The following is a 27,716-nucleotide window of genomic DNA, read 5'->3' on the forward strand; positions in this document are numbered from 1 at the left end:
GATAGGAAAGCGCCGGCGCCTCCGTGCCATACAGTGTGCGCGCTCCACACTCCGCACAAACCCTTGGATATGCGTCAAAATCTTGTGTTTATTCATGATAATCTTAGCCCTGTATTATTATTGTCTAACCTGTATTATGACTGACATTTGATGAATTGATCCTTTTTTGGATAAAAGCGTCTTCTAAATATGTAGCCTAAATGTAATAATAATAACGATAATTATTATTATTATTTGCGTTTATAACTATAAATTAGTTCACTTAAGACAGTAATATGTTCATCATAAAATAATTTATGAATGTTTTATTTTTATATAACCTTACCTTTTACAGTTTTTTATATGTGAAATCTTTTTTTGCTTATTCTATTGTACTGAGATTTTTCCTCCCCAAAAATGGACTTTAAAGATACAAGTAAATGTGTTTTTTTTTTTTTTAGAAAATTCAAGAAATTATCCATTTAAAAAAATTAAGTTAAAACACAATGCAATATGCATCCCACACCTAAACAGGAGGCCTGGTTGAATCAGCCGGCACAGACTGGGGGAGGGGCCACAAATCCGTGAGTACAGTTTACAAACCCGTGGGAACGGATTGCGAAAGCGTGGGCACGGTTTATGAATTTGAGGGTACAGATTGCAAAAACTGAAAGCACGGTTTACAAATCTGAGAGCGCGGATTAGGAACTCGTGGGTACGGTTTATTAATCCGTGTGCACGATTTGTTAAACCGAGGGAACAGTTTAAGAATTTGTGAGTAGGCTACGGTTTATAAACTGAGGGGACGGATTGCAAAACCGTCGCCATGGATTATTAATTTTTTTCCCCACAGGTGACTTCCTGGGCTCTGTATTAAATGTTCCGGGTCAACGCAAATAAAATGCAGAAATCAAATTTTGCATTTTTGTCAAACGGAAAAAAAGTTGTATGTCAATTATTTGATTTTCAATTGAATAAGCATTGTATACAAGGAAAATAAGTTTGTATGTGAATATTTTTTTCACCAGTCTAAAAACGAATTAAGAAGAAAGCATGTTTTTCGTTTTTCAATTACGAGTTAAAAAAGGAAAAAGGAATGGACGCAAAAGTACACGGACCGGTAATAATGACTGTGTTGAAAAGAAGGTTTTGCACCTAAGCTTTGATTAATAGAAGGGGGAAGGCGAAGGGCAGACCCCTTTATTTTCCGAAGGCAATCCCTTCTTCTCTCCAGCTCTGCGGGATACGCCGACAAATCAATAACCCCCTTTCAATCACACTCATTTGTCTTCATCCCTCAGTCTCCCTTCTTCCTCCATGTTCTTTCGCGCTGCAGATGGCTCAAAACTTTGTTTATAGCTCCACATCAGCAACCGTAATGCGATAATGTCTGCCAAAGATTTTCTCGCAAACTCCGTGCCAAGTGCCATGGTGTCACAGCACCGATGCAGACAGGAGTGGCTGCAAAGTTTGACAGTTTACTGAGTGCTTTAACCAAATGTTTTGCCGTATGATGAATGTTAATAACTTGCTAATGCACTTTTTGTTTATAAAATTAAAGCGTGTCATTGACAGATTTCACATATATGGATCACAACTCCCAAACACCTGTCTAAGATTCTCTTTGAGGCAGTTGTTCTAGCCGCCTGTTAGTTGTGGGAATTATGGATTTCAAATTGTGGATGAAAATTGCTCGAGAATGTTTTGACACTTGAGAACAATTCTGACTTTAAACTGTTAAATAGGGCTGTCAGTAATGTGCTTGTTGGGTTGTACCACGTGCTGCCTTCAGGTGGAAAGGTCAAAGACTCTTTTTGTTGTTTTGAATAGTTTAGTGTTTCACCCAAGGAAACACTTTGCCCTTCCAAATTCATACAAAAACACGTTTCAGCAGTGCTTCACACTTGCCGTGGGCCAGGGATGTCTAAAGTTGTTATGAGCTGCAGCACTTGTGGCAGTGTGCGGTTAGCATACCTGTCCTCCCTCATCCCTTCATCTCTAGGGAAGGAACACCAGAACAGAACAGAAATAACCTTCATTAGAGTCCTAACCTGCTTACGGTCTACTATCACAGGAAAATACACAAAAAATGCAATTAAATAAGCCATTTTCTCAAGAGATCAAGCTAGAATTTTGTCACACATGAGAACAAGTGCTGTTCAGTGTTTGGGTCATCGGCTATTTGCCTTGTGTTTGCTCATAAATCCAACAGAGTAGAAGGGTTCCTGATGGGGAAAAAACATTAATTGTCACCATAGAGACACTGATTTTAAACTATCAAATATAAACAATTCAACACAGACCTACTGTGAGCTCTGATTCGTTAAAATATGTTATATGCTTATGTAGATCCCACAAATGAGATTTTAAAGTAATTTAAAAAATATTTACGCCATGACAACTCTGAGTGTTTGGCATGGTAATGGATATGACAATGTTAATATGTTTGGTCTTGGAAAATAGATTTGATATGCTGCTGCTGCAATTACCCGTAGCAGATCAATACAGGTGGAGCTGGGGAAGAGGGAGGGTTTCTGAAAGCGCTGGAACTGATACAGCAAATGCTGAACAAATACTTTAAGATCATTGGATACTGATACAGCAGGAACCAATCAGCTGTACCCTATAGAGAATGATGTGATTGCAAGCAGATTGAGTTAGCCTGCGGATCAGCCTGCGCCATCTAGAGTTTCATGACAGAACTTTGTATTATTTTAATTAGTTACTACTACTAGCTACTGGGTACCTTTGAATCCCTTGAATCCATCAATCAGAGAAGTTGCAGTTACCATGCTAATAAGAAGCAAGCCAAATGAGCTCTGTAGCAAACTCCTATTCCAATGAAGCACTGTGAATGACTCGACACACAAAAAACTAACTTTAAATATCCAAACAGTAACTTATAGTTAATAGTTTTATACTGTACTGTTGTTTGTGATTTGATTACATTATTTGCAATGTATTATGGGATAAGTAGATACTGCGTCAAAATCACATACTGTATAATAGGTACTACATTTGGATTTGCGACTGTATAGTATGTTCTATATATTATAAAATGAAATTCGAATGTACCACATCTGCCATGCTGTCATTGTCATGTGACCTAGGGCGCCATTCACAACTCCTCCTCCCATGTCCTCATGGGATAGTAAGATGTCAAATGCGCACTTCAGAAACTTGCCGGTAGTAGTAGGTCATCCGGGTGCTGTTCAACTACTCTTTTTCTAGTAGGCTATTCGGCTGATCCTTCAATCTAGGATCTCTTTAAAACTATTGAAATCCTTATAGAAAATGAATTGCAAAAATACTTCTGCAACCAAGGTCGCAGAAAAAGTGGGTGGTCCCAGTTGTGCTCCATTCATACTGAATGACTCCAGGCAAAGCCTTGCCTTTGTATGAATCACACTTAGTCACACTCAGACCTAAGAACTCACACTCACTCCATCCATCCATCCATCCATCCATCCATCCATCCATCCATCCATCCATCCATCCATCCATCCATCCATCCATCCATCAGTTTCTTTATATTATGTGTAGCTTGGACCATTTCAAAGTAGTTTCTCCAACACTAATAGTATCAGCTCTGCAAGGACTAACAACACTAAACTGCAATATTGCTAGACTGCAGTGGCATTTATTAGCCTAACCAAGATCAGCCCCAGCAAACACCTGCAGAGTGTATGTGTCACCAGTAATAATTATCTGCTGTCCAGTTTTCCAGGACTACTGTAACATCGAGCAGATGAGGAGCCATAACGGCATAATGGCAACATGCAAATAACTCTGTCCAATTAACAGACGAAATAAATGGAAAAAAAAGTTTAGTGATTTAATTAATTGCACATATCAATGACTCTAAAAATAAATAAAGTGTTATAATTGAGTGGTACTGAGAGAATGTGTGAATTTAAAGGAAAACGTGGAATTTTTTTTTAATGAACAATACATCTTCAAATGATTCCTTATGGCATCTAGAGTATCTTCAGAAAAAAGTGTTAAGAATAAAAAAGTATTCATATTTAAATGGAGCTGGCACATAACCTAAGTCTTCATTACTATGGGTTTTCACCATCAGTCAATATTAAATAATTGTGTTTGCTAAGGCAAGCATCACTGTTACTTTTCTCATACTTAATGGTAGGTTAGTGACTCCCACTCATTACACACAGTTTGTACTATGGACATGAATATGGTGTTCTATTATTAACACTTTTGTAAACACCCAGAACAATACATAGCAACACAATAAAAACACTGATAGCACCTTAGCTACCACCCAAAACCCCCTAGCAACCACCTAGCAACACATTAAAATAACTCAGCACCTTAGCAACCACCCAGAACACCATAGCAACTGAATATCAATGCAGAATCCATCAAATTAATATGTACAAGTCACAGAGCCAGAAAAGCAGCAAAATATGCTAATATGTTTTTTTCCCTTTTACATTAAATGTGGAATAAGTACACTACCATTCAAAAGTTTGGGCTGGGTTAGAATTTTTTTATGTTTTTGAAAGAAGTCTCTTATGCTCACCAAGGTTGCATTTATTTGATAAAATACAGTAAAACTTGTGAATACTGTGAAATATTATTATCATTTAAAATAACTCTTGTTGTAATATATTTTATATAAATATAAAGCTGAATTTTCAGCATCATTACTCCAGTCTTCAGTGTCACATGATCCTTTAGAACACATGATAAACAGAAACTTCAAAAGAACAACATTTATTTGAAATTGAAATCTTTTGTAACATTATAAAGTTACAGTTTATGTTCCCTGTCATAATGTTTTATGATCACGCCTGTTTGTGTAGTGCATGTTTTGAGTGATTGCATCTCTTATTATCAGCACGGGGCTTTTAGAAACATCATCCTCCTGAGAAACTAATCAGAATTTCTGTTGATGTCTGTAAAAACTGCATAGAGTTCAATGCGTCTGGCAGCCAAAGTGCAAAAAGGTGCAACAAACCACATACTTCCAAAAGTTATTTTCTTAGCAAATATACAAACAACAAGCAACAGTGTATTTCAGCCAGAAATCCCACTCTAAATCAACACAAATAATGTAAAAAGACTCTGCAAGCCCTTGTGGTGCGACCCTGTGCAGAGGCCGTCTAAATGCATTTACACAGAATCATAATCATGCGAAACAGAGTATCACATGCTAAAATATTTATTATAATTGCCTTATTTATTTATTTATTCAATTGATTTATTTGCAAAAGCAGTAGACAGAAAAAGATGTGTCGGCAGTATAATGACCCAGCAGGATTAGCCTTTGATAAGTCAACTGCTTTAATGTGAAGAATACGAAAGGAAGCTCTTTTGCTACAAAATCACTTCCTTTTCATTTATGTCATGACCAGTTGAATATAGGCTGAATATACTTTCACCCCTGATACAAATATCATGACATATGAATGGTCATGGTCATGACATGAGAAATCAAATTTGCCTTGATCTTTATAAGTTTTTGTACCATTAAAACATCTTAAAAGTTTCATAGCTTAAAAGGTCCTCCTCTTTATAAACAAAGCATTTATTTAACCAAGCTCCAAAAACAACTCGTTTCGATATTGCGGGATCTGTGACGTCACATGGGCAAATACATTTGCAAATGACTGCCTCCAGAGCGCCTATTCGCCAAATGGCGGCTGACATTTGCTTTCAATGGATGCGAGCGTTGCATCGCGACCAAAACAAATGGAACACATTATAATCACTGACGCTGTCTACACTGGATACAGTATACAGATGCTCGTTCACTTTCTGACATAGTTCACACACTTGAGTCTGTCGACAACTTGAGTCTGTCGACAACAGAGCCCCCCCACCCCCCACCCCATTTTTAAGAGTGTAGGCTTTCCAACTAATTTAAATTATATTTACATAGTCTAACAGTAGTACATTGATCTCTCTCCCATGTGTGCCGCATTGTTTTGCAAAATCACATCTGCTGTCCTTCAACAGAGCAATAACCAGGTGGTCACCCTAAAAAGGGCCTCCAAAATACAAACAACCCCTGAAAACCCTTTCAGCAAATGCTCTTCCAGCTAAAATTGGATCGATATGTGTACATTTGCCATCTGCACCTGGCATGAGCGCCACTATGAATGTGATAAAGGTCCAATAGGCATGCAAACTCACCTGGGATCCTTCTGAATGCTGTCAATGGAGGGAGAGCGGGCCAGGGTGCCCTCGGGTGGCAGGGCAGGGCCGGACTTGCTGTAGGGAGACTCCACCGATGAGCAGTACGGCAATGTGCGGTAAGTTTCCGTGTAATTGGCACCCTGACCGGACGCATAGCCGCCTCTGGGAAACGTCCCTGTGGCATTCTGACTTCCTGTTCGCTGCAAGGGTACGGAGTCAACACCAGGGGAGGACGGGGCTATGGCAGGAGAGTAGGGACAAAACAAGAAGTTCAGGACCTGCTCACAGAACTGGTTCACTAGGTCTAGGTACAGGAACAATGAGAGGACAGTGAGAAGACAAGCAGACAAAGACATGATATGATGAAAGAATGGCAAGGAGGGAGCGGAAAGGAGAGGAAGAGACAGCATTAATGAGAACGACAGCAATAAAAAGCTCCTTAACAGAAACACAATATTAATACAGGAGAGTTTAAGGCCAGTTCACACCAAGAGCGAGAACTTTAAAGCTAACTATATTACCGTCCACACGATTCCCAACGATATCGTTTCTCTGAGCCGTTATCATAACAGTTGTGGAGGGAACACTGCTATTCTTTTACATGTGGAAAGATTTTTAGAACTATGCCTTCGTTGGTGCAATATTTATCGTCCTTGGTGTGAATGGGCCTTTATAGACACATTTTATAACAGTAGAAACAGAATCCCATGTGGCCGATTAAAAATGATTTATGACAACAACTGTACTTAAATGTTGATGCATTTGTATGGTAGCAAAAAATACACTGCCATTCAAAAGTTTCGGGGTCAGGAAGATTTCTTTTTAAATTAATACTTTTATTCAGACATTTATCATGACAAAGAATCTTCAAATAAATTATGTTCTTTCTAACTTTCTATTCAACAAAGAAATCTGAAAAAGTAGTATCAACATTGATAATAATAAGCAATGTTTCTTGAGCAGCAAATCAGCAATAGAAATAGAAAAAAGGAAAACTAAGTTAAACAAAAACAAAATTAAAAAAGACCTCAAAAACTAAACTAAAACTTCAACAAAACAAACAAAATTAGTTATTGATTAGTGATTTCTCTTGATTAGTTAACTATTTGTCCATCGTGAGCCATATGCTTGTATGATGGATTTATTTAAAATACTGAAAATTACAGTACAAATTGAAGCAACTGCTTGGTTACTCTTTATGGTGCTCTAAAATGGTCCAAAACGTGTAATTAAATAATTCATCTTGATGTCTGATGACTCACCGATTGACCGTGCTTGCGTAATCTCTCATTTTAGATGAAAACGTTAAAAAAATTCCAGTGAAAAATGAAAATGATCATCTCCAAACATGGCGAGACAGGGTGTCTGACTGCATCAGATGCAAACTTCAAAGGTAGATCACTTTAATGCGTATTTGTTTGGTTTTTAACATATTGAGGTGACAGAGTGTATCTGTTTCGCTCAATATGAGGGTAATGTGGCAGCCAGTGTCTGCAAGACAGTCACAGTGGAGTGTCTCATAAATCTGCAGCACGAGACGATCAATGGCAGGGTTCTGAGTCTTTACCACAACACTGCCAGTGAAGCCGTAAAACAGGACTATTAGTCACCATACACAAAGTGCACCCTGGGAAAAAAAGGATCAATGTATCTTCCGAGACCATCCATGACTCTTCAGCTTCCTTTAGAGAAAATGTTGCACTCGCTCAGTGTAGGCTAACGATAATTAGACAGAGTTTTAGATTAATGGAGACCGGTTCCAAAAGAAAAAAGAGAGGGAGAGAGAAAGAGAGCTAGAAATAGGGTGAAAGAGGAGGGGGATACTTGATGGATTGAATTAAGCTCCTGAGCCGGAATATATAATGGGAAGCTGACGGACAGAGGAGATGTAAAGTTCAGTGATCGGACATAAGTTTTCCACATTAACCAAATCCGGTTCATTTTTTCTTTTCTGCTGGCCACATCAGTGCCTTGACAATATTTTCACTAACCCTACCACAACAAACAATATAAAAAAATATATTATGAAATATTTAATAAAAGAATAAACATAAAAGTCTCTTAATATTTATCAAATAAAAAAAAATTATATATATATATACACACTCACCTAAAGGATTATTAGGAACACCTGTTCAATTTCTCATTAATGCAATTATGTAATCAACCAATCACATGGCAGTTGCTTCAATGCATTTAGGGGTGTGGTCCTGGTCAAGACAATCTCCTGAACTCCAAACTGAATGTCAGAATGGGAAAGAAAGGTGATGGAAGCAATTTTGAGCGTGGCATGGTTGTTGGTGCCAGACGGGCCGGTCTGAGTATTTCACAATCTGCTCAGTTACTGGGATTTTCACGCACAACCATTTCTAGGGTTTACAAAGAATGGTGTGAAAAGGGAAAAACATCCAGTATGCGGCAGTCCTGTGGGCGAAAATGCCTTGTTGATGATAGAGGTCAGAGGAGAATGGGCCGACTGATTCAAGCTGATAGAAGAGCAACTTTGACTGAAATAACCACTCGTTACAATCGAGGTATGCAGCAAAGCATTTGTGAAGCCACAACATGCACAACCTTGAGGCGGATCGGCTACAACAGCAGAAGACCCCACCGGGTACCACTCATCTCCACTACAAATAGGAAAAAGAGGCTACAATTTGCACGAGCTCACCAAAATTGGACGGTTGAAGACTGGAAAAATGTTGCCTGGTCTGATGAGTCTCGATTTCTGTTGAGACATTCAGATGGTAGAGTCAGAATTTGGCGTAAACAGAATGAGAACATGGATCCATCATGCCTTGTTACCACTGTGCAGGCTGGTGGTGGTGGTGGTGTAATGGTGTGGGGGATGTTTTCTTGGCACACTTTAGGCCCCTTAGTGCCAATTGGGCATCGTTTAAATGCCACGGCCTACCTGAGCATTGTTTCTGACCATGTCCATCCCTTTATGACCACCATGTACCCATCCTCTGATGGCTACTTCCAGCAGGATAATGCACCATGTCACAAAGCTCAAATCATTTCAAATTGGTTTCTTGAACATGACAATGAGTTCACTGTACTAAAATGGCCCCCACAGTCACCAGATCTCAACCCAATAGAGCATCTTTGGGATGTGGTGGAACGGGAGCTTCGTGCCCTGGATGTGCATCCCACAAATCTCCATCAATTGCAAGATGCTATCCTATCAATATGGGCCAACATTTCTAAAGAATGCTTTCAGCACCTTGTTGAATCAATATATATATATATATATATATATATATATATATTAATGGCATCGCTGCAAGAGAAAAACGTTTTCTTACTTAGCTGATGCATTTAGTTCAGCAATTTTTGCAAAAACAATTTAATACAACACACATACACACAAAGTTTGTGAGGCATTTATCTATATTTCTTTTTATTTCTATTCAAATAGACCATAAAATGTGAGTCACTTTCAAAAGTAGATCACTTTAACTCCACATTTGTTTGTTTTCATCATAATGAAGAGACAGTCTCCATCTGGCTCAATTTAAGAGTGTGGGTGTTTGGCTTTGGATGTGATCAAACTCATTACTCCAATGTGAAGATTTCAAATAACTCAAGGTCTCTAACTGGGCTTAGCACTGAAAACCCTGGGGACTTGATTTACAGCTCCAACCGCATGCAAACACCTTGCAAACACCTTGATAGATGAAAATCTATCTGTAAGTCATTAATTAACTTGCAAAAAAAAAAAAAAAAAAAGCTAATTAAATTTCTGTCTGTAACGGAAAGCAGCGTACACCTCTGACTGTTTTGAATTTCACTCGACCTTGAAAGATGAGATAGTAAGGTCACACATTGATGCAGTTAATGAAGGAAAGAAGAAATATATGCATTGCAATTGCAGCATTATATGATTACTTTCAAATAACTATGTTTATTAAAACAATGCTGCAATTCCAATGCATATATTCCTTCTTGATGCACTTTTTCAAACAGTAAGTATCCCGTTTATCACAACTGTATATGTAAGCACTCCAGGCCCCCGTGAATACTTTATCACTATGATGTGTTGCCACTCTGCCACAGCGGCGATGCCTCGGGAGAATGACCTTTCGGTGACCTTCAGATTCCATTAGCTTATCTTATCAGAAAGGGTGTATCTTATGCGACCCCACACAGCACTACACGGACAAGGGCTTTCCTCGGCACAGTGTGAGATAGCAAGGACTCACACAAACCCACAGCACTACACGAGGTGGATAACATCTTGCATAAAATCTCGACAACCGACCCGTCTCGTATCCATTATTTGTCATCTGCGATTGTAAACATCGGAGAGCAGAAAGCAATATCAGACTGCATACTGTATATATTCTGTATAAATTGAGTAATTAATCCCTAACAACAATAAAGCAGTTGTTAATTAACTCACAGTAGGGTTTTCCATCTTTTTTCCATCTGTGAGATCATTTAACGGTCAGTTCCAGCGGCGACTCAATACATTTCTCTGCAACTTTATGATCTAATGCTGGTTAATTCGACTACTGTAGAGCCACATAAAAAGAGCCAGACTGACCTCTATCATTAAGAATAGTTGAGAATAAAACGGTTTATTGCCTGGTAAACACATCTCTCTGAGGCCACATTGTGCGCTCACCATCTCAGCTGAAATGCTGACAGTTTCTCTTATTCATTTTGTAAAGAGGCTGTTAACGAGGGCAACTAGCCGATAATGTGCTTCAGCGAATCCTGCCATTTCCTGACAACAGCGTTTGACGATGTAATTCTTTAATTAACTCGCATTCTAAGCCTTTTTGCTGCTGTTCTGCTTCCTTTGACACCGTACACAGTCTTTTATTTTAAGGCAGTTTGAAGGACACTTGTGAATAACAGCCAATCTGTGCCTTCTCTCTCTGAACCCTATAAAGCAACATGGCAACCAATAAAACATTTTTTGTTTTTCTGCTCAGAATCACAATACTATAGTTCAAAAGTTTGGGATCAGTAAGAGTTAAAAATAAATAAAAAATCAGCAAGATGCCTTAAACACATCATGATTTCCACAAAAATACTGATTACAACACTGATTAATAATAAAAAAATGTTTCTTGAGCAGCAAATCAGCATATTAGAATGATTTCTGAAGGATCATGTGACACTGAAGACTGGAGTAATGATGCTGAAAATTCAGCTTTGCCATCACAGGAATAAATTACATTTTAAAATATATTAAAACCAAAAACTGTTAAAATTGTAATGATATTTAAATATAATATTCAGCATTTTGGATCAAATAAATGAAGCCCTGGTGAGTCTTCTTCCCAAAACATCTTACCAAAGAAACATTAAGTGAACTTTGGAACAATAGTGTATACTAGTAGTGTCTAGTTTTATTTTAGTGAAAGTGTACATGTTAATGTTTTTTTATCCACTCCGAATCAAAATATATCCTATCTCAACTTTTCTGGTTTCCTGGTTCTAATTCACCCTGAGGAACTTTTTATTGTAATAAAGCAAAATTTCCTGTAACTCAGTGGATGTATATCAAGAGCTGGATGTAATTATTTGCATTTGGTGGTTTGACTACGATGGATAACGCCGCAGCTGTGGAACAGCGATAGATCGAAGTGCGTGTCTGTGTTCACAAGAGAAGATTAACACTGCTGCCTTCTGCCACTGATAACAGCCATGAACCCTCAGCTTTCAGTGCCGGATCACCATCATTATAACACACACTAACACAATGAAAAGTCCTGCTCAAGAATTGAAGATGCTTTTCTGTATATATATATATAGCAAGAAACAGCATCTTCAAATGCAACGAACATGGTAAGAGATGCTAAAAACAATCAAAGACATCTGCCTTTTGCATGCTAATCAACTATTAAGAAATATAACAGACTGAATGTAAGAACACAGAATTTAGCTTTCTTTGCGGGTGGCCTGTAAAGGTGGCCATGTAAAGGGGATGCATTTAGAGAGCATTAGTGGAGTATTTTATCATTGCTAACAAGCTAACATAGCAAACTGTCACGCTAACACCTCATCCTTAAATGAGGGTTTCAAAAGGCTCGTTTTTGAAAACGACAGTTATCGGTTCCATGTAAACTACAAAAATGTGAACTTGGAGAAAAAAACATCACTCTTTGTGTGATATTGATTGACTATATAAAATTATATAAATATAAAAGACAGGGGTATTTTTGCCCCCTTACCCTTATCTTGGGGCAATTCTAAATGCATATATTGGGTCATATCGCACATACATATACATATACATATACATATACATATACATATACATATACATATGTATATATATGATGAAACAAAAGTAACAAGAAACAAAATCATGCAATCAACATGCACTGATTGTCATAAAGACAGCATTTCATATATCATACTGTATAAAGATGCAGTACGGCTACAAAAGTCAGTTGTTTTACCAGATATTTAAATAAGAAATATACGAGAACAGTTGAATAAGAAATATACTAAAGTTAAAAATAAAAAGCCACAAGACCTTGACATTACTATGAATGTGTTTTTAAGTGCATTCTTCTAACACTGAGGCTGAATATGAAACATTCTCCTGAACTCTTTCAATCTTCTATCTGCCATCTCATGAATCAAACGGACACACACACACACACACACACACACACACACACACACACACACACACACACACACACGCCCCATCTAATGTTTCTAATCTCCGCTTGCGGAGGGGCTTTGAATATTCTATAGGTTTGATAATGGGCTGCTCTTTTAAATTACCTGACCTTTCAGATACGAATCAGAGGATCCAGCATCTCCTTAGCGTTGGCATCAGATACAGTGCTCTGTTACAGTGTAATGTGATCATAAACAATCTGCCCTTTCTTCTTTTGCTCGGCTGCTTCTAGCATTTTTTTTTTCTCTGCGTGATATTACACCCTAACAAAGGTCACTCCCACTCAACAGAAACATAGTAGAGGAATGATTTGCTGCTCTGCCATTTTCGATGCAGGAAAAAAAAGGTGCAATACAATAAAGCACTACCTGCTTTACTGTGGTATCCGAATGACACTGTCTTGAATGGATTCATCTGTTTGCTCAGAAGAGCGAGCTTCAAATTCTAACATTATGCTAACCAAGAATGCCATTAATGTTGTGTTTATCCTTAAAATGTAATTCAGAAGATTTTGCAATACAGAAATACGTTATGTGGATGAAATTATTTTGTGTGCATGTTGTCGGTCTGAGAGGTTTGGATGCAAATGTGCATCTTCTAAGCAGCAGGAATGCAACTTGCTGGAGTGCTTTATTTCTAATTATAAAGAGGATAGTTCTGGTCCTGTATGCTGATTGGTCAATACAATGTTCCAGATATTGTATATATACACACACACACACACACACACACACACACACACACACACATATATATATACACACACACACACACACACATATATATACACACAATTAAACTAATACTTTTATGCAGCAAGGATGCATTAAACTGATCAAAAGTGACAGTAAAGACACTGTCTAAATATTTTTAAAGAAAGTTCAAATTTACTATGTAATAAAAGATTTTAAAATGAATACAATAAAATAAATACATTTAAAATAAAATTTTTAAAATAACAATAAATTTATATTAATTTTATGATATAATTATAATATATTAATATTTTTTAAGAAAGTTTGTGTCCTTAATATTTTATTACAAAGTAACTTTTACATACAGTGCTATGCATAAGTTTAGACACCCATGCTAAAGTTGACTAAAAAGAGGAATAAAAAAATCATCTTTTGGAAATTGAACTTAATGCCTTAAAAATAAAAATCTGCCTGCCTCTATGGGAATTTAACATAGGGGTGTCCAGACTTATGCACCCTGTATTTTAAGGAAGAACATTTATTTATTTACGATACATTATTCATTCACAAAGAAAATTGGTGTCCTTAAAGGTTGGATTTTTCCTATTTTTTTAATTAAGGCATTAAGTTCAATTTCCAAAAGATGATTTTTTTATTCCTCTTTTTAGTCAACTTTAGCATGGGTGTCTAAACTTATGCATAGCACTGTAGAGGTAATGCTATATTGTGAATGGGTAAAGTGAGTTGTTAGGCATGTCCCATGGTCAAAGACCTGGAAATAACAGAAGTAACAAACTGCGGTGAACTAAAACTCACTTCGGCTTGGACTCACTCAAGCAACAGTCAAGTTTCTCAATAACTGATCAGGCCTGTTGAGAGATGTCTGGATGTTTCAGTTCCATGTTAATATGAATGATTCCCACTACACATATATGCCATTTCACTCAGAGCTCATGTGTGTGTTAAGGCCTTAAACATATGGCACAACAACAGCACAGGAGCCGTTGCGGCAGTAAATATCATCCGTGTTACGCCTTGTCTCCTTGTATCCTAGGCTACAGGACAGATACAAGGTGATGCTTCCCGTGAATCAAAACGCTGCCTCCGTGTCTCACCGCCAGCACCTCAGCCTAAGTTATGAGTGCCATCCATCTTTCCTAGTGTGTTTATATGTCTGTGTGTGTGAGCGTGTAATTGCTCATTAGCCATGCTTGAGAGGAGCAGAGGCCAGATTCACAGGATGGTATTAAACTGGTTCAAACTGTTATTGTTCCAGTGATTTACAGACTCAACACAAACACTGCATACAGTATGAGCTTTGGAGATCTTAAAATCTAACAGGTGAGGACCGTGGGTTATTTCCATTCACTATTGCCTACAGTTTACACCTTTTATTGCTTTACTTAATTATTTTTATATTCAATAAAATAAAATTAACTTCAACAGTAGCATACATAAAAAAATAGAAAAATATTTATTTTATAAAAATATAAAATACAATGATTATGTTACCAAATGAAGGTGATGATGAAGAAAGATAGTTCAAAAGGGTATCAATATAACAAAAGGGCCTTAAATGGAAACAAACTAATCCACTAAACTAATCCAATCCTCAGGTAATCCACTACGATGAAGACAAAGTAACAGCATGTGTAACACACACACACACACACACACACAAACAACAACCGACAAACAGAGTGAAGGTGAGGAGCTTAAACACACAGTGATAATGAGGAGATGATGAACAGGTGTGATGATGTGATGAGTGTTCATGACAACTGATGACTGGCTGGGAAATAAAGTCCTATTCGCACGGGATAAGTATTACCTGGTGACCTCTAGTCATTTGTAATAATTGCGGAGGTTGTCTGTGATCTTAAAGGGTTAGTTCACCCAAAAATGAAAATTCTGTCAGTAATTACTCACCCTCATGTTGTTCCAACCCCGTAAGACCTTCGTTCATCTTCGGAACACAAATTAAGATATTTTTATCGTAGTACAACTGCGCAGCGCATCTGTGTTGTACGTCACACGCATCACACACATGACCAGCGTCGTTATTTTTGTTTTTTTTTGCGCACAAAAAGTATTCTCGTCGCTTTATAAACTTAAGATTGAGCCACTGTAGTCACTTGGACTATATTAACGATGTTTTTAATACATTTTCTGGGCCAGCAAGTTATAATGTCTTAGAAGCCTATGGAGAAGTGATCCAGCTCTCAGATTTAATAAAAAATATCTTAATTTGTGTTCCGAAGATGAACGAAGGTCTTACGGGGTTGGAACAACATGAGGGTGAGTAATTACTGACAGAATTTTCATTTTTGGGTGAACTAACCCTTTAATCCCGTGCTAATTGGCCATGTCTGTAATTTGTAAAGTAAAAATTCTTCCGCAAATGACCTACCATAATTTGCCGAACACCGAGGTCCTGTGATAATATTAGTCCCGTGCGAATCGGCATATATCTGTGATCTGGCGGGGTCGTATATAATTTTTTCAAGGTTTTTGTTTCCTGTGCTCTTTTTTATCCATCTTTCGCGAAGAATGGAGGCTGCGTTGGAGTGTTTTGATAGTATTTTGGGTGTAGGGATGGGACGATTACCAGTTTCACTATAAACCACGATAAAATGTACTGACGGTTAGTATTATCGTTTAAAATTGAATTATCATCATTAAAATTGATTATCGCGATTTTAATAACTGACTGTAAATCCTGTCCGGCCAGCAACAGTGTGACGCAGGCGCAGCGCACAATGTTGTTGTTTTTTTATTCGAGAAGGAATGGCGGAAGGCAGATTAATGTTTTAAATCTTACATGATCACACAAATATTATCAAACTCAGTAAACAATAAATCAACTCTGATTTCATTTTCAATACAATCGAAAAAGGAGAAGCAAGACGGCAAGTTGTATGTGAATGAAACGAGAGAGCGCGTCCGTTGCGATACATGTGTGCTGTGTTTGTGTTATTATGCATTGTTATTGACAACGGGCATTTTAAGGAAGGAAATGGCACAGAATATAATCTTGCTTAAAAAAGTGCATAGAGCTGCTTGTTTTATTTGTTGTTTGTTGATTTTAAAATATAAAACTTGTTGAAATGTTTTCAGTTTGAGCATCAGTTATTTTTGAACACTTTCATCTCGTTTTAACAAAACCATGATAATAATCGATAAAATTTTGATCACTATTATCGTGATATGAAATTTTCATACCATCCCATCCCTATTTGGGTGCTGGGTCATATCGCTATACACCATACAACTATACAATTTGCAGAAAGAGAAAGCAGAAAACAAAAAGAATGGTTAAATGGAGATGAATGACTAGTAGCATGCGTTAAGGAACATTCTTCTGTTTATGATATTTCATACAGCTAGACCTATAATGACAAGACATTTCCAAGCAATAGCCTACTGCCTTCATATCTGGGAGATAAGTCAGTAAATTCGAGTAAAATCACAGGCTTCGCTTATCCCGTGCGAATGCGCCACACGAAATTCAGATCATGTGGGTGGGTAATTTCTAAATCACACGTTGTCCCCAGATAATACTAATCCAGTGCGAATAGGGCTTAAGACAAAGAAACACACGTGACTGATGAAAACAAAACTGAAAGTCCATGAAAACAGAAACTAATGGCGCTTTTCCACTGCATGGTACGGCCCGGCTCAGCTTGCTTTGCTTTACCACGGCAGTTTACTACAGCTTCAAAGTGGGTGGGATTATGGACTGCTTGTTAAAGTTGATGAAAAACTATTTCATTTCCAGCTCTCGCTGGATCCGCTCCTCGGCTACCAACGAGAGGAACGTCTGCACCTCGTCTAATGACCAGTCACCACGATTCAGCCATTTCTCTTTTCAAGTTCTTTTTTTTTTCAAGCAAGTCTTTTAATAAAAATTGTGCAAACAAATAATACTGCGGTGGCTGTTGCTGACTATTTAAATCTAGCGGGTTTGGTGTCTGACCAATCAGTGTTTTCACGTCACATTTTAGTATCGGTAAACTTGCTTGGAACCTCTACAAAGGTGGTAAAATTTAAAGCGAGCCGAAGCGAGCAGTGGAGAAGCGCCACAAAGTGAGCAGAGCCGTCCCGTACCATGCAGTGGAAAAGCACCATATGAGCAACTAAAACTGAGTGTGTGACAAATTATTTTCACAAAATGTATGTATTATATTTAATACATATAACTATTTTTTTTTAAATGCCATACTGTATAAAGACACATAAGGCAAGTTGCTTCATCATAAAATATTAAGGGCACAACCCTCAAATAAGTATTTGAACACCCTGCTATTTTGAAAGTTCTCCCACTTAGAAATCATGGAGGGGTCTGAAATTGTCATCGTAGGTGCATGTCCACTGTGAGAGACATAATAACTAAAAAAAATCCAGAAATCACAATGTATGATTTTTTAACTATTTATTTGTATGATACAGCTGCAAATAAGTATTTGAACACCTGAGAAAATCAATGTTAATATTTGGTACAGTAGCCTTTGTTTGCAATCAAACGTTTCCTGTAGTTTTTCACCAGGTGTGCACACACTGCAGGAGGGATTTGGGCCCACTCATCCACACAGATCTTCTCTAGATCAGTCAGGTTTCTGGGCTGTCGCTGAGAAACACGGAGTTTGAGCTCCCTCCAAAGATTCTCTATTGGGTTTAGGTCTGGAGACTGGCTAGGCCACGCCAGAACCTTGATATGCTTCTTACAGAGCCACTCCTTGGTTATCCTGGCTGTGTGCTTCGGGTCATTGTCATGTTGGAAGACCCAGCCTCGACCCATCTTCAATGCTCTAACTGAGGGAAGGAGGTTGTTCCCCAAAATCTCACAATACATGGCCCCGGTCATCCTCTCCTTAATACAGTGCAGTCGCCCTGTCCCATGTGCAGAAAAACACCCCCAAAGCATGATGCTACCACCCCCATGCTTCACAGTAGGGATGGTGTTCTTGGGATGGTACTCATCATTCTTCTTCCTCCAAACACGTTTAGTGGAATTATGACCAAAAAGTTCTATTTTGGTCTCATCTACCACATGACTTTCTCCCATGACTCCTCTGGATCATCCAAATGGTCATTGGCAAACTTAAGACGGGCCTTGACATGTGCTGGTTTAAGCAGGGGAACCTTCCGTGCCATGCATGATTTCAAACCATGACGTCTTAGTGTATTACCAACAGTAACCTTGGAAACGGTGGTCCCAGCTCTTTTCAGGTCATTGACTAGCTCCTCCCGTGTAGTTCTGGGCTGATTTCTCACCTTTCTTAGGATCATTGAGACCCCACGAGGTGAGATCTTGCATGGAGCCCCAGTCCGAGGGAGATTGACAGTCATGTTTAGCTTCTTCCATTTTCTAATGATTGCTCCAACAGTGGACCTTTTTTCACCAAGCTGCTTGGCAATTTCCCCGTAGAGGTGTGGAGGTGTACAATTTTGTCTCTAGTGTCTTTGGACAGCTCTTTGGTCTTGGCCATGTTAGAAGTTGGATTCTTACTGATTGTATGGGGTGGACAGGTGTCTTTATGCAGCTAACGACCTCAAATAGGTGCATCTAATTTAGGATAATAAATGGAGTGGAGGTGGACATTTTAAAGGCAGACTAACAGGTCTTTGAGGGTCAGAATTCTAGCTGATAGACAGGTGTTCAAATACTTATTTGCAGCTGTATCATACAAATAAATAGTTAAAAAATCATACATTGTGATTTCTGGATTTTTTTTTTTAGATTATGTCTCTCACAGTGGACATGCACCTACGACGACAATTTCAGACCCCTCCATGATTTCCAAGTGGGAGAACTTGCAAAATAGCAGGGTGTTCAAATACTTATTTTCCTCACTGTATATATATATATATATATTCATTCATGTTTAGTATTCAATATATAAATATCACTAAACTATCACTAAAAAGTCTTTGTTGGGCTAATATGTTTTTTTGCAGTTTTAATTTAGACAAATTTATTCAGTACTTCATTTGCATAACCTCACTTTTGTTCACTTGAGGAATACCTTCTAGCTCTTACCAGTACATATAGCATTCTTCAAAGGTATTGCTCTCTAAATAATATATTACATCTCAACCAAACTTCAAATTGAAAAAGGCATGCTAAAGTTAATGTTAATCGTCTAGCTGTTACCACGAATACCCTGAATATTTATGGGTCATTTGGTTTGTTTGAGCATTTTAGTATAACGTAAAAAACCACTGCAAATCAAAACATAAAATAACTCCTACTTAAATCAGCACCCCAGAATCAAGTCGACTCTGTATGATAAGCTGTCCAGTAAAAACTCATGAGCAGCTCCCTTTGCTCTTGTGTGTCTAGTAAGGGAAATAAATCACAGAAGAACAGTCAAAGTAGATATATTTTAGGTGCTTCATCTTACATAACATGTGGAACAGACTGCTATATTCAGGTACGAATTAAACGGAGCTCTTCAATTGGGTCTCCACAAATTATGTATATGTGTTACAGCGAGCAACTAATACATTCAGAAAGCTCAGCAAAAACACAATGTTCCATTATATATAAAGCACAGGTATTAGAAATGTAAGGATGCGGGCTGTAGATCAGCAAGCGAGTCGCACATAATTCTGGGAAGAGGCCGTGTTTTTGTCCGATAAAGATGGTGGTGCTTGACGAATGAATTGATTTTATAGCAATCTATATAGTCGTATACGTGCTTCAATATACAAAGAGTGCATTGCGCTCCTTGCTTCAAACTGCACTTCACAAAGGCTGAGAGATGGCTGAAATACTCTCCCTTATTTTTCCACTTCAGTCTCAAGTGTTACTGTAGACTGAGCTACAATCAAAGTTCCTTCCTCTTTTCTGAAGCCACCCAGCAGTTCTCATTGGGGATATTGTAGCCCATTCTTCTGCACATGACACAGATTCAAGAAATGCACTTGGGCAAAAATAGTCCCACTTTGTGTTAGTCATCTTTTATGATGGAATTCAGCAATAAATGCACACTGCTTTGGTACACCATCTCTTTTTCTGTGAAAAAGCCTTGGCCAGTTATACAGGGATGTGAGCAGGAAAGCTCCATCAGCATTTGATAGAGCACTTCCCTCAAGCTCGGGTTAATTCCTCGCTCGGTTCCAAAATTAGTCTTTTCAGCACATTCTTAGCCGCATATGCTGCTCTTCCAGTCCCTCTCGCACAAAGCCTAATTAACTTCATGAAGTTTGAATTTCAGAGCTGAAAATGAACGAGATCCTGCAATGGTGCTGCAGAATGAAAGGCCATGAGGAGCTTAATCACATTCACATTATCTGGAGCTTTGTGCAAGATCAGATTTGATTCCTGGATAGGCAAACTTATTATGAATAAGGTACTTGAAAGGAATCAGCATTACAGGAAATCCATAATGGGCCAAACTAATAAAATGTGATACTATCATTATGTTGAGCTCAAACTATTTGGGGGAATCTCACAAAAGCTGCCCGGATCTCATCTCAAAGACAAAAGCATAAAATTGTGTTTTGCAAAAGGACAATGAAAACTATTTTAACCAAGTTTTTTTCGGATCAATATACATTGGCAAATTTAAATGAAACACATTTTCTCCAAAAAAATTCTTATTATTGTAATTTTATTGAAAACTTTCTGTGTAGTTCTCATTAATCTCAGCGATGACCTTGGATCAATACAAGCCTTTAAATAAATAAATAAATGAATAAATAAAATCAGAAAAAGCCTCACAACATTTACTGGATGTATAATTCATTATTTAGTCTAAATGAATAATTTATTTTTGATTTAATGTCCCATTACAGTTAATGAATTCAAAATATAAATCCTGCAGCAAAATATCTTCAAAATTGATAATAAGAAATGTTTATTACATTAAGAATCATGTGACACTGAAGACTGCAGTAATGATGCTGCAAATTCAGCTTTTCCATCACAGGAATAAATCATATCTATTCTATTTTATATAAATAGAAAACTGCTATTTTAAAATGTAATAATATAAAAAAAAAGAATAAGTGTTTTACTGTATTTTGTGCAGACTGTATAGACCCTACCCAAATGGTATACACTGTAGACTAAATAAATAACTATGCATTTTTATATTATTATGTGAAATGACCCAGATACTGTATGTTCTATATCTGATATAGATATAGTCTTTTTACTCTCGGAGAACATTTCACCTGCTTTCTCTTTATGAAATTTGAAAACTCAAATGAGTTTTTATGGGATTTTGTTGAAATGAGTCAGTGACTTCCTTGCATGCACATATATCATGCGAGGCTCTGCACCGAGACACAAAATAGCTGCAGTGCCTTTCCCCCCCCAAAACGTGTGAGACTACAAAACATTTCATAAGAGGAAACTGCTCAGCGGTCGACCTCTCAGTCTCTCTAATCTGCTGGTGAAGGTATTGGCCCTGAACCGCTCTGATTGCTTGAGTCATTTCCACCTGGGGATCTCAGGTAGGACAGTCTTCCAACCAATGTCATCTGTCCCAAAAAAAACATGGCCATAAATATCTCTCTTTATCTCTTCTGCACAGCGCTGTAATAAGAAGAACACAGCTGCTACATGTTAGCAGCGTATTTGTAAAGATTTCTAATGTCGTCATTAGCCCTGTGCTTCATTTGCGGGTCTAACGAGACACTTAGCGAGGGGAAGCAACGCAACTGAGAGGAAGAGAACAGACACGGCAAGAAAAGTCAGGTCAATGAACTCAGACAGACTGAGCAATGATGTGACATCAAACACAAGACTGCATAGATCCTCATTAGTGACTCTTCATAAACTACTTGTTACTTTCATGTGCTTCAGGGAGTCGAACTTGATCACATAAAAACACAAGACTTGCGCTACTTTGTTCTCGAGACTCTGTTAGGCATTGTGAGACTTTGTCAGGCGTCTCAATGTCAGCCTGAATGCTATCATAGAGTTTCAGACACCTCGAGCCACAGCTGAAATCTGCGGGATGGAAAATGCCTGTTTATTATCGGGGGTGCGAATGCAGTGCACCGATTTTGACTGACTTGATTTGTTCATGTTCCAAATGTGCAATAGGAGAAAAGGAGAGACAGAAAGGTGCTCATATTCATAAAAGGTTTTTTACAGCGCTTGCAGGGCGCTCGCATACCTCTTTTCCTTCTTTCTTTAACTTACTGCATAGAAGTCATTCAAATTGAATTTTGTACATAAATTCAGCCTGAGATGTGCTCTCAATTTTTTGATTTTAGAAACTTTGCCAGTTTTTTGAAGTTTAATCTTCCACTGGCATAAAAAAAAAAAAAAAACTACTGCCAGAAATGAAGTTAAATTTGCATATTGAATTGTGATTGGTTTACATCAAACAACAAGTTTACACTGTTTTTTCATGGGATTTGAATTGCAATTGGAGAGTCTTAACTCTTAAGAAATCCATCTCTCCTAATATCTATTTCAGTTTATGACATTTCAAAAGTATTATTTTACGTATTATTATTTATTATACCATGGTCTGGGTGAATACTCGATTCTGATTGGCTGCAGGGTGTCCATTAAAAAGTGATAGAGGACACCTAGTAAATAAACCGTCAGGCGTAACCAGGGAAACCAAGTTATTGTTTGTAAAAACTTTAGATTTCGATTGTAAAACTAATTAAAATATAAACTAATGTTTTAAAAATGTGTTATTTGGCAAGTGACCATGGTATAAGCGGGTTAATGCCCTTCGAGGTGTCCATTGTCAGGTATTAATGGACTTCGGCGGAGGCAACCGTCCGACGCGAGCCTCAAAATAGTAGTAAGTTTGGTATAATCAATAAGTAATTTATAGAAACATAAATATTAAATCAAAATAAATGTTTATATTAAATAAAATATTATTTAAAATAAATACATCACATTTACATGATAACAGAGAACGTACAAACAGATTTCTTTAAAACTTCTCGTTATAGACTTCTAATTCGTGACCATCGTTTTATGACCTATCCTCTGTGCTTCCGCGTTCGTCAATTCTCACCTTACGCTTTACCTACGTCGTACGTTGGGTCAGAGGTCACCCTTCCACCGGAACTTGACTCTCTTGTGAATGTGTGTACGGCTGCTCTGGAAGCCAGTGATTACATATGGATATTTTTCTTACAAAATCCCATCACTTCGCTTCAGAAGGCATTTATTAACACACTGGAGAAGATGGATTACATTTATGATGGCTGGATGTGCTTTTTGGAGCTTCAAAAACTATATTCAATGCAATTACAAAGCTGGGAAGAGCCAGGATTATTTAAAATAACTCTGTGTTCGGCTGAAAGAAGAAAGTCATATACACCTAAAATGGCTTGAAGTCAAATTTTGGGGTGAACTCTTCCTTTAAGGTCGTGACACACCAAACCAACGTCAAAGAACTAGCGGCGCCAAAAGCTGACAGTGTTGTCACCTCGGCTCGCGTCGGCTGCGTCTGAGCCAAAAAACTGCGCTTGTACACAATGAAAACACTACAGATGACTACCATGTGCGTTCTGCGCCTGCATGTAAGAAAAGAACGGTATATATCAGCAGTATCAATAGTCTATATTTGTCATTCAAAAAGAGAAACAGAAACTAGTTCTGCAGAAATAACCATAAACACAGCAGTGCTTGCTTTGAGAGTCAACAGAGTCAATGTGCAGTTTAGATAGATCAAACATCATCTGAAAAGCTGTTTTAAACACTGCCAAGACATTCAAAGACTTTTAGGGACTACATATACTCTTTTATGCATATATATGCATTTGACCTCATATCTTCATATACTTAAAATGGTGTCCACATGTGAATATGGTTACACAGCAAGCTGTGTTTCAGTGCGAGTACAATAGAAGTCTCTCTTGAAGATATAGAGCTTTTATCAGTAACATACACTGTAATGAATATAATACAGCAGTAATGAGCACAACTGCCTTAATTCAACAATGGAAACTGAATTCTTAATAGAAGTGCTAGGGCAGGATTATATAATTTCTTAAATTCAGTTCCTTAAATAGCTTTAGATTGATTCATGATTCATGTAGCAGACGAGCACTCTAGCTTTATTCAACCTTTAGCTTTAGACAGAAAACCACTGCAATGACACAGATTTAATTGCTTCATTTACCTGTTTAATTGTATTTTAGCACCATTCAAGGCAAATAAGAGACAAAACTGCCCTTGTTCTGTTGTTTATCTAAGCAAAGCCAAGGCTCTTTATTTTCCTCTTAAAGCACAGTAACATCTTTAGGATGAGAAAATAAAAGGGCTGTGTGAGAGCTCGGAGCAGAGAAAGCCAAAGGAGACAGAGCATAATTTTCAACAGTCTGCTGATGTTGCCATACCATTAGGCAGAGGCAACAATTTTGAAAAGAAATAAAGTCTCTGAGGTACATTATAAGCTCCACTTCCCAAAGGTCACAGCAGCATTGCAGCAAGCGTAGGAAATTACCACTGCAGACCCCAATTAAAACTGTATTGCATCTGCACTTCTAAGCTAGGTGAGAGTCGACACATTTTTCAGGGGACCCTGTCATGATGCCTCCCTTCCACGCTCACAATTACATTATGTTACAGTATGTTGAATTCTTGATTCTGATTGGATCATTGCCATTCTACCGTTTTGATACCGTTACACACTTTGAAACCAAACACGTTCAATAAAAATGACAAACAATGTCTATTTTTTTCCAAACACAGAGAAACTTATAGTGTCAACGCTTCAATTGCTATCCAACCAATAAAATAATTTTGCCACTAAAAAGCTGCATTACTAAAAAAATAGTGATGCCACCACCCCACTTGCAGTTAAACTAGTAGCTTTGCAATATTAAATGAATGAATGAATCCAAATACATATAACTGCATAAAACATATCAATACAAGGATCTAAATGCAGAAATGCAGTTAAAACTAAAATCTTTGCAATTTAAAGAGACATGTTTAATATAAAAATGATTCATATTTTTATTCACATTAATAGTTAAAATAAATATTTGTTGTAAATATGTATTTTGTATATATGAAAAATATATAATATAGTATATACAGTATGTATATACTATAAAAGTATATTATAATTTTTTTATATAAAACAAATATGAAATAATATATTACAAATAATGCACACATTATGAATGCACACATAATACAAGTATCTAAGGTATTGATGTACAGTATAAAAAAAGAATCCATAATATGATTATATTGGCACAGCTTTTGTAATCTACCCATTGGTCTCATCCTCCTGAACTGGATTCACACAACACTTTCTCAATGAGATGTGAGGAATTAAAAACAGCACTAACGAAACTGGTGAGCCACATCAGATTATCATGCTACACCTGACCTACAATCAAAACAAAACGAACAATGTGCTAATTGAAAAAGACTGCTGAGGTGTTTTAATGTGATATGGTAAGACAAGTGAAACCTTTTAAGTAAAATAAGTGCTCACAAATACAGATTGTGTGATGTGCTCTAACTCAGATTAATTCTAATGAGGTCAACACTCGGCTGTGAGCAAGAACCGTGTCCGATTTGGATAAATGCTCTCTAAGGATTTGGCTCTCTTGCAGAAATCCTGGAGGTTGGTAACTTGGGGATTAACACACTTCAGCACACACACAGAGAGAGAGAGAGAGAGAGAGAGAGTGTTTGTGTGTAAACTTTACCCGTGTTATTCCGGTAGGTTCCCGTATGGCCTGGAGGGAGCACTTCTCCCTGGCTCTGGCTCAGGCTTCTCATGGGGACTTTCTGGTAGACTCTGTCTTCATATATGGGATCGATGTGATGCTCAGGGGACTGCAGGGGCCTCAGTTCAGGGCCCAGGTGAGTGTGCTGACTGCTGTACGAACCTCGAGATCCTGCACAAAAGGCATTGTTCCTGTTAGTGTTAAAGATGGAAGAAAAAGTCCTGCAAACTAAGCCCCTTATGAATGAGAACAACAATACGGGAGTGTAAGTACATCATCGTGGCGATCTTCAATATACTCTACATAACCTGTTGGCTATCACACTAGACCTGCCAATCACAACAACATGTCCAAGGCATCAGAAAGTCAATATTTTCTTCCTGATCAAGAGTGTACAGAGAAAGGTAAGTGCTGTCAACATTCAACAGTGATCCAAAATTATATCTTGGCAGACATATATAGTAAGAATTAAAAAAGAATGATCATATGATTGTGTAAGCACAGCCCTAGTAATCCTTCCCTTGCATGTTGGAATCTCCAGTGGGAAACAAGGAGACTGTGAAGTAGATGTTTATGAACCTTAGACACAAGAGGAATGCGAATGCTAACTCAACATTCACTCGCATTCTCGAATCGATCCACACACTTTATATCCTGGCTTTGCACCGGCCTATAGGGACGCCACAGACACACAATCTTTAGAGTTGTTGTACCTCAGTATTTCTCTGGATCTTGGCAGCTTGTCTCATTGGTTTTCACTGAATGACAGAGATGTACTACTCTAAACGGCAATGCACACAACCAACGGAACGGAGATGCTTCCTCAAGGCCGTTGGAACAGAACAAGAATGTGCATGTTAATCTTCAAACTACTGCAATGTCTGATCTGCTTCTGGTGCTCTGATGCTTCGCAGGATTTAATTGTGTAATGTTCTGAAAATAAGGAGGTGTAGATAGAGGGCATTTCGTGTAATCATCTTATCGGTGTCCGGCAGGCAAACGCCCCTCATCCCTATCCTGATTTCTTTAGTGTTAGGAGGAGATCCATCAGGATACATCCAAAATCGCTAAAACCCTATATAAAGCTCTCTCACTCGGCTTTATCATCTGAGATGCTCTATTTTCTTCTGACCAGGTGGAAAAGATGAATGACATGAGATTCGGAGAATAAGATATGAACTTTTGAAGATAACACCAATAGTTGATGTTAAAGCAAGTCTTTTTTTAAACTGGTGTCTGGAACCCGCAGGGGGCTGAAAGAGGCTGTTTGAGGATCTGGGGAACATTTCTGAGAAATAAAAAATTGGTAAGAAATACAACCCAAACCAGGTTTTTACATTAATAACAAATAGAAAAAAAGAAAAGAAAATACTGTCAACATACAAAGTAAAAGTTCTCCAGAAAATATTTAAATATATTTTTTAGTTTAAATATGAATGTGTCAATTTCATCTTTATAATGAATACAAATAATAAAAATCATAAATATTTAGGCAACATTGGTGCCAGTGTATTGCAGAATCTCAGTGACATTTTAAAAGCCAATTATTTAAT

General features: G+C 37.7%; 1 protein-coding gene across 4 annotated transcripts in view; it reads right to left on the minus strand.

The window, feature by feature from the left end:
• Positions 1 to 27,716, minus strand: part of ctnnd2a (catenin (cadherin-associated protein), delta 2a) — a 282,577-nt gene that overhangs the window by 100,960 nt on the left and 153,901 nt on the right. For 2 of the 4 annotated variants that reach the window (XM_084102138.1, XM_084102140.1), the window contains 2 exons: positions 26,143 to 26,334; positions 6,139 to 6,379 (listed from right to left, as the gene is read on the minus strand). In XM_084102138.1, coding sequence (XP_083958264.1) covers positions 6,139 to 6,379; positions 26,143 to 26,334 — 433 coding nt within the window. Of the gene's footprint in view, positions 1 to 6,138; positions 6,446 to 26,142; positions 26,335 to 27,716 lie in introns of all 4 variants that reach the window. The other 2 variants (XM_084102137.1, XM_084102139.1) reach the window with 1 other exon arrangement.

Source organism: Abramis brama (genome assembly GCF_963993115.1).
Source record: "Abramis brama genome assembly, chromosome: 24".
Lineage (NCBI taxonomy): Eukaryota > Metazoa > Chordata > Actinopteri > Cypriniformes > Leuciscidae > Abramis > Abramis brama.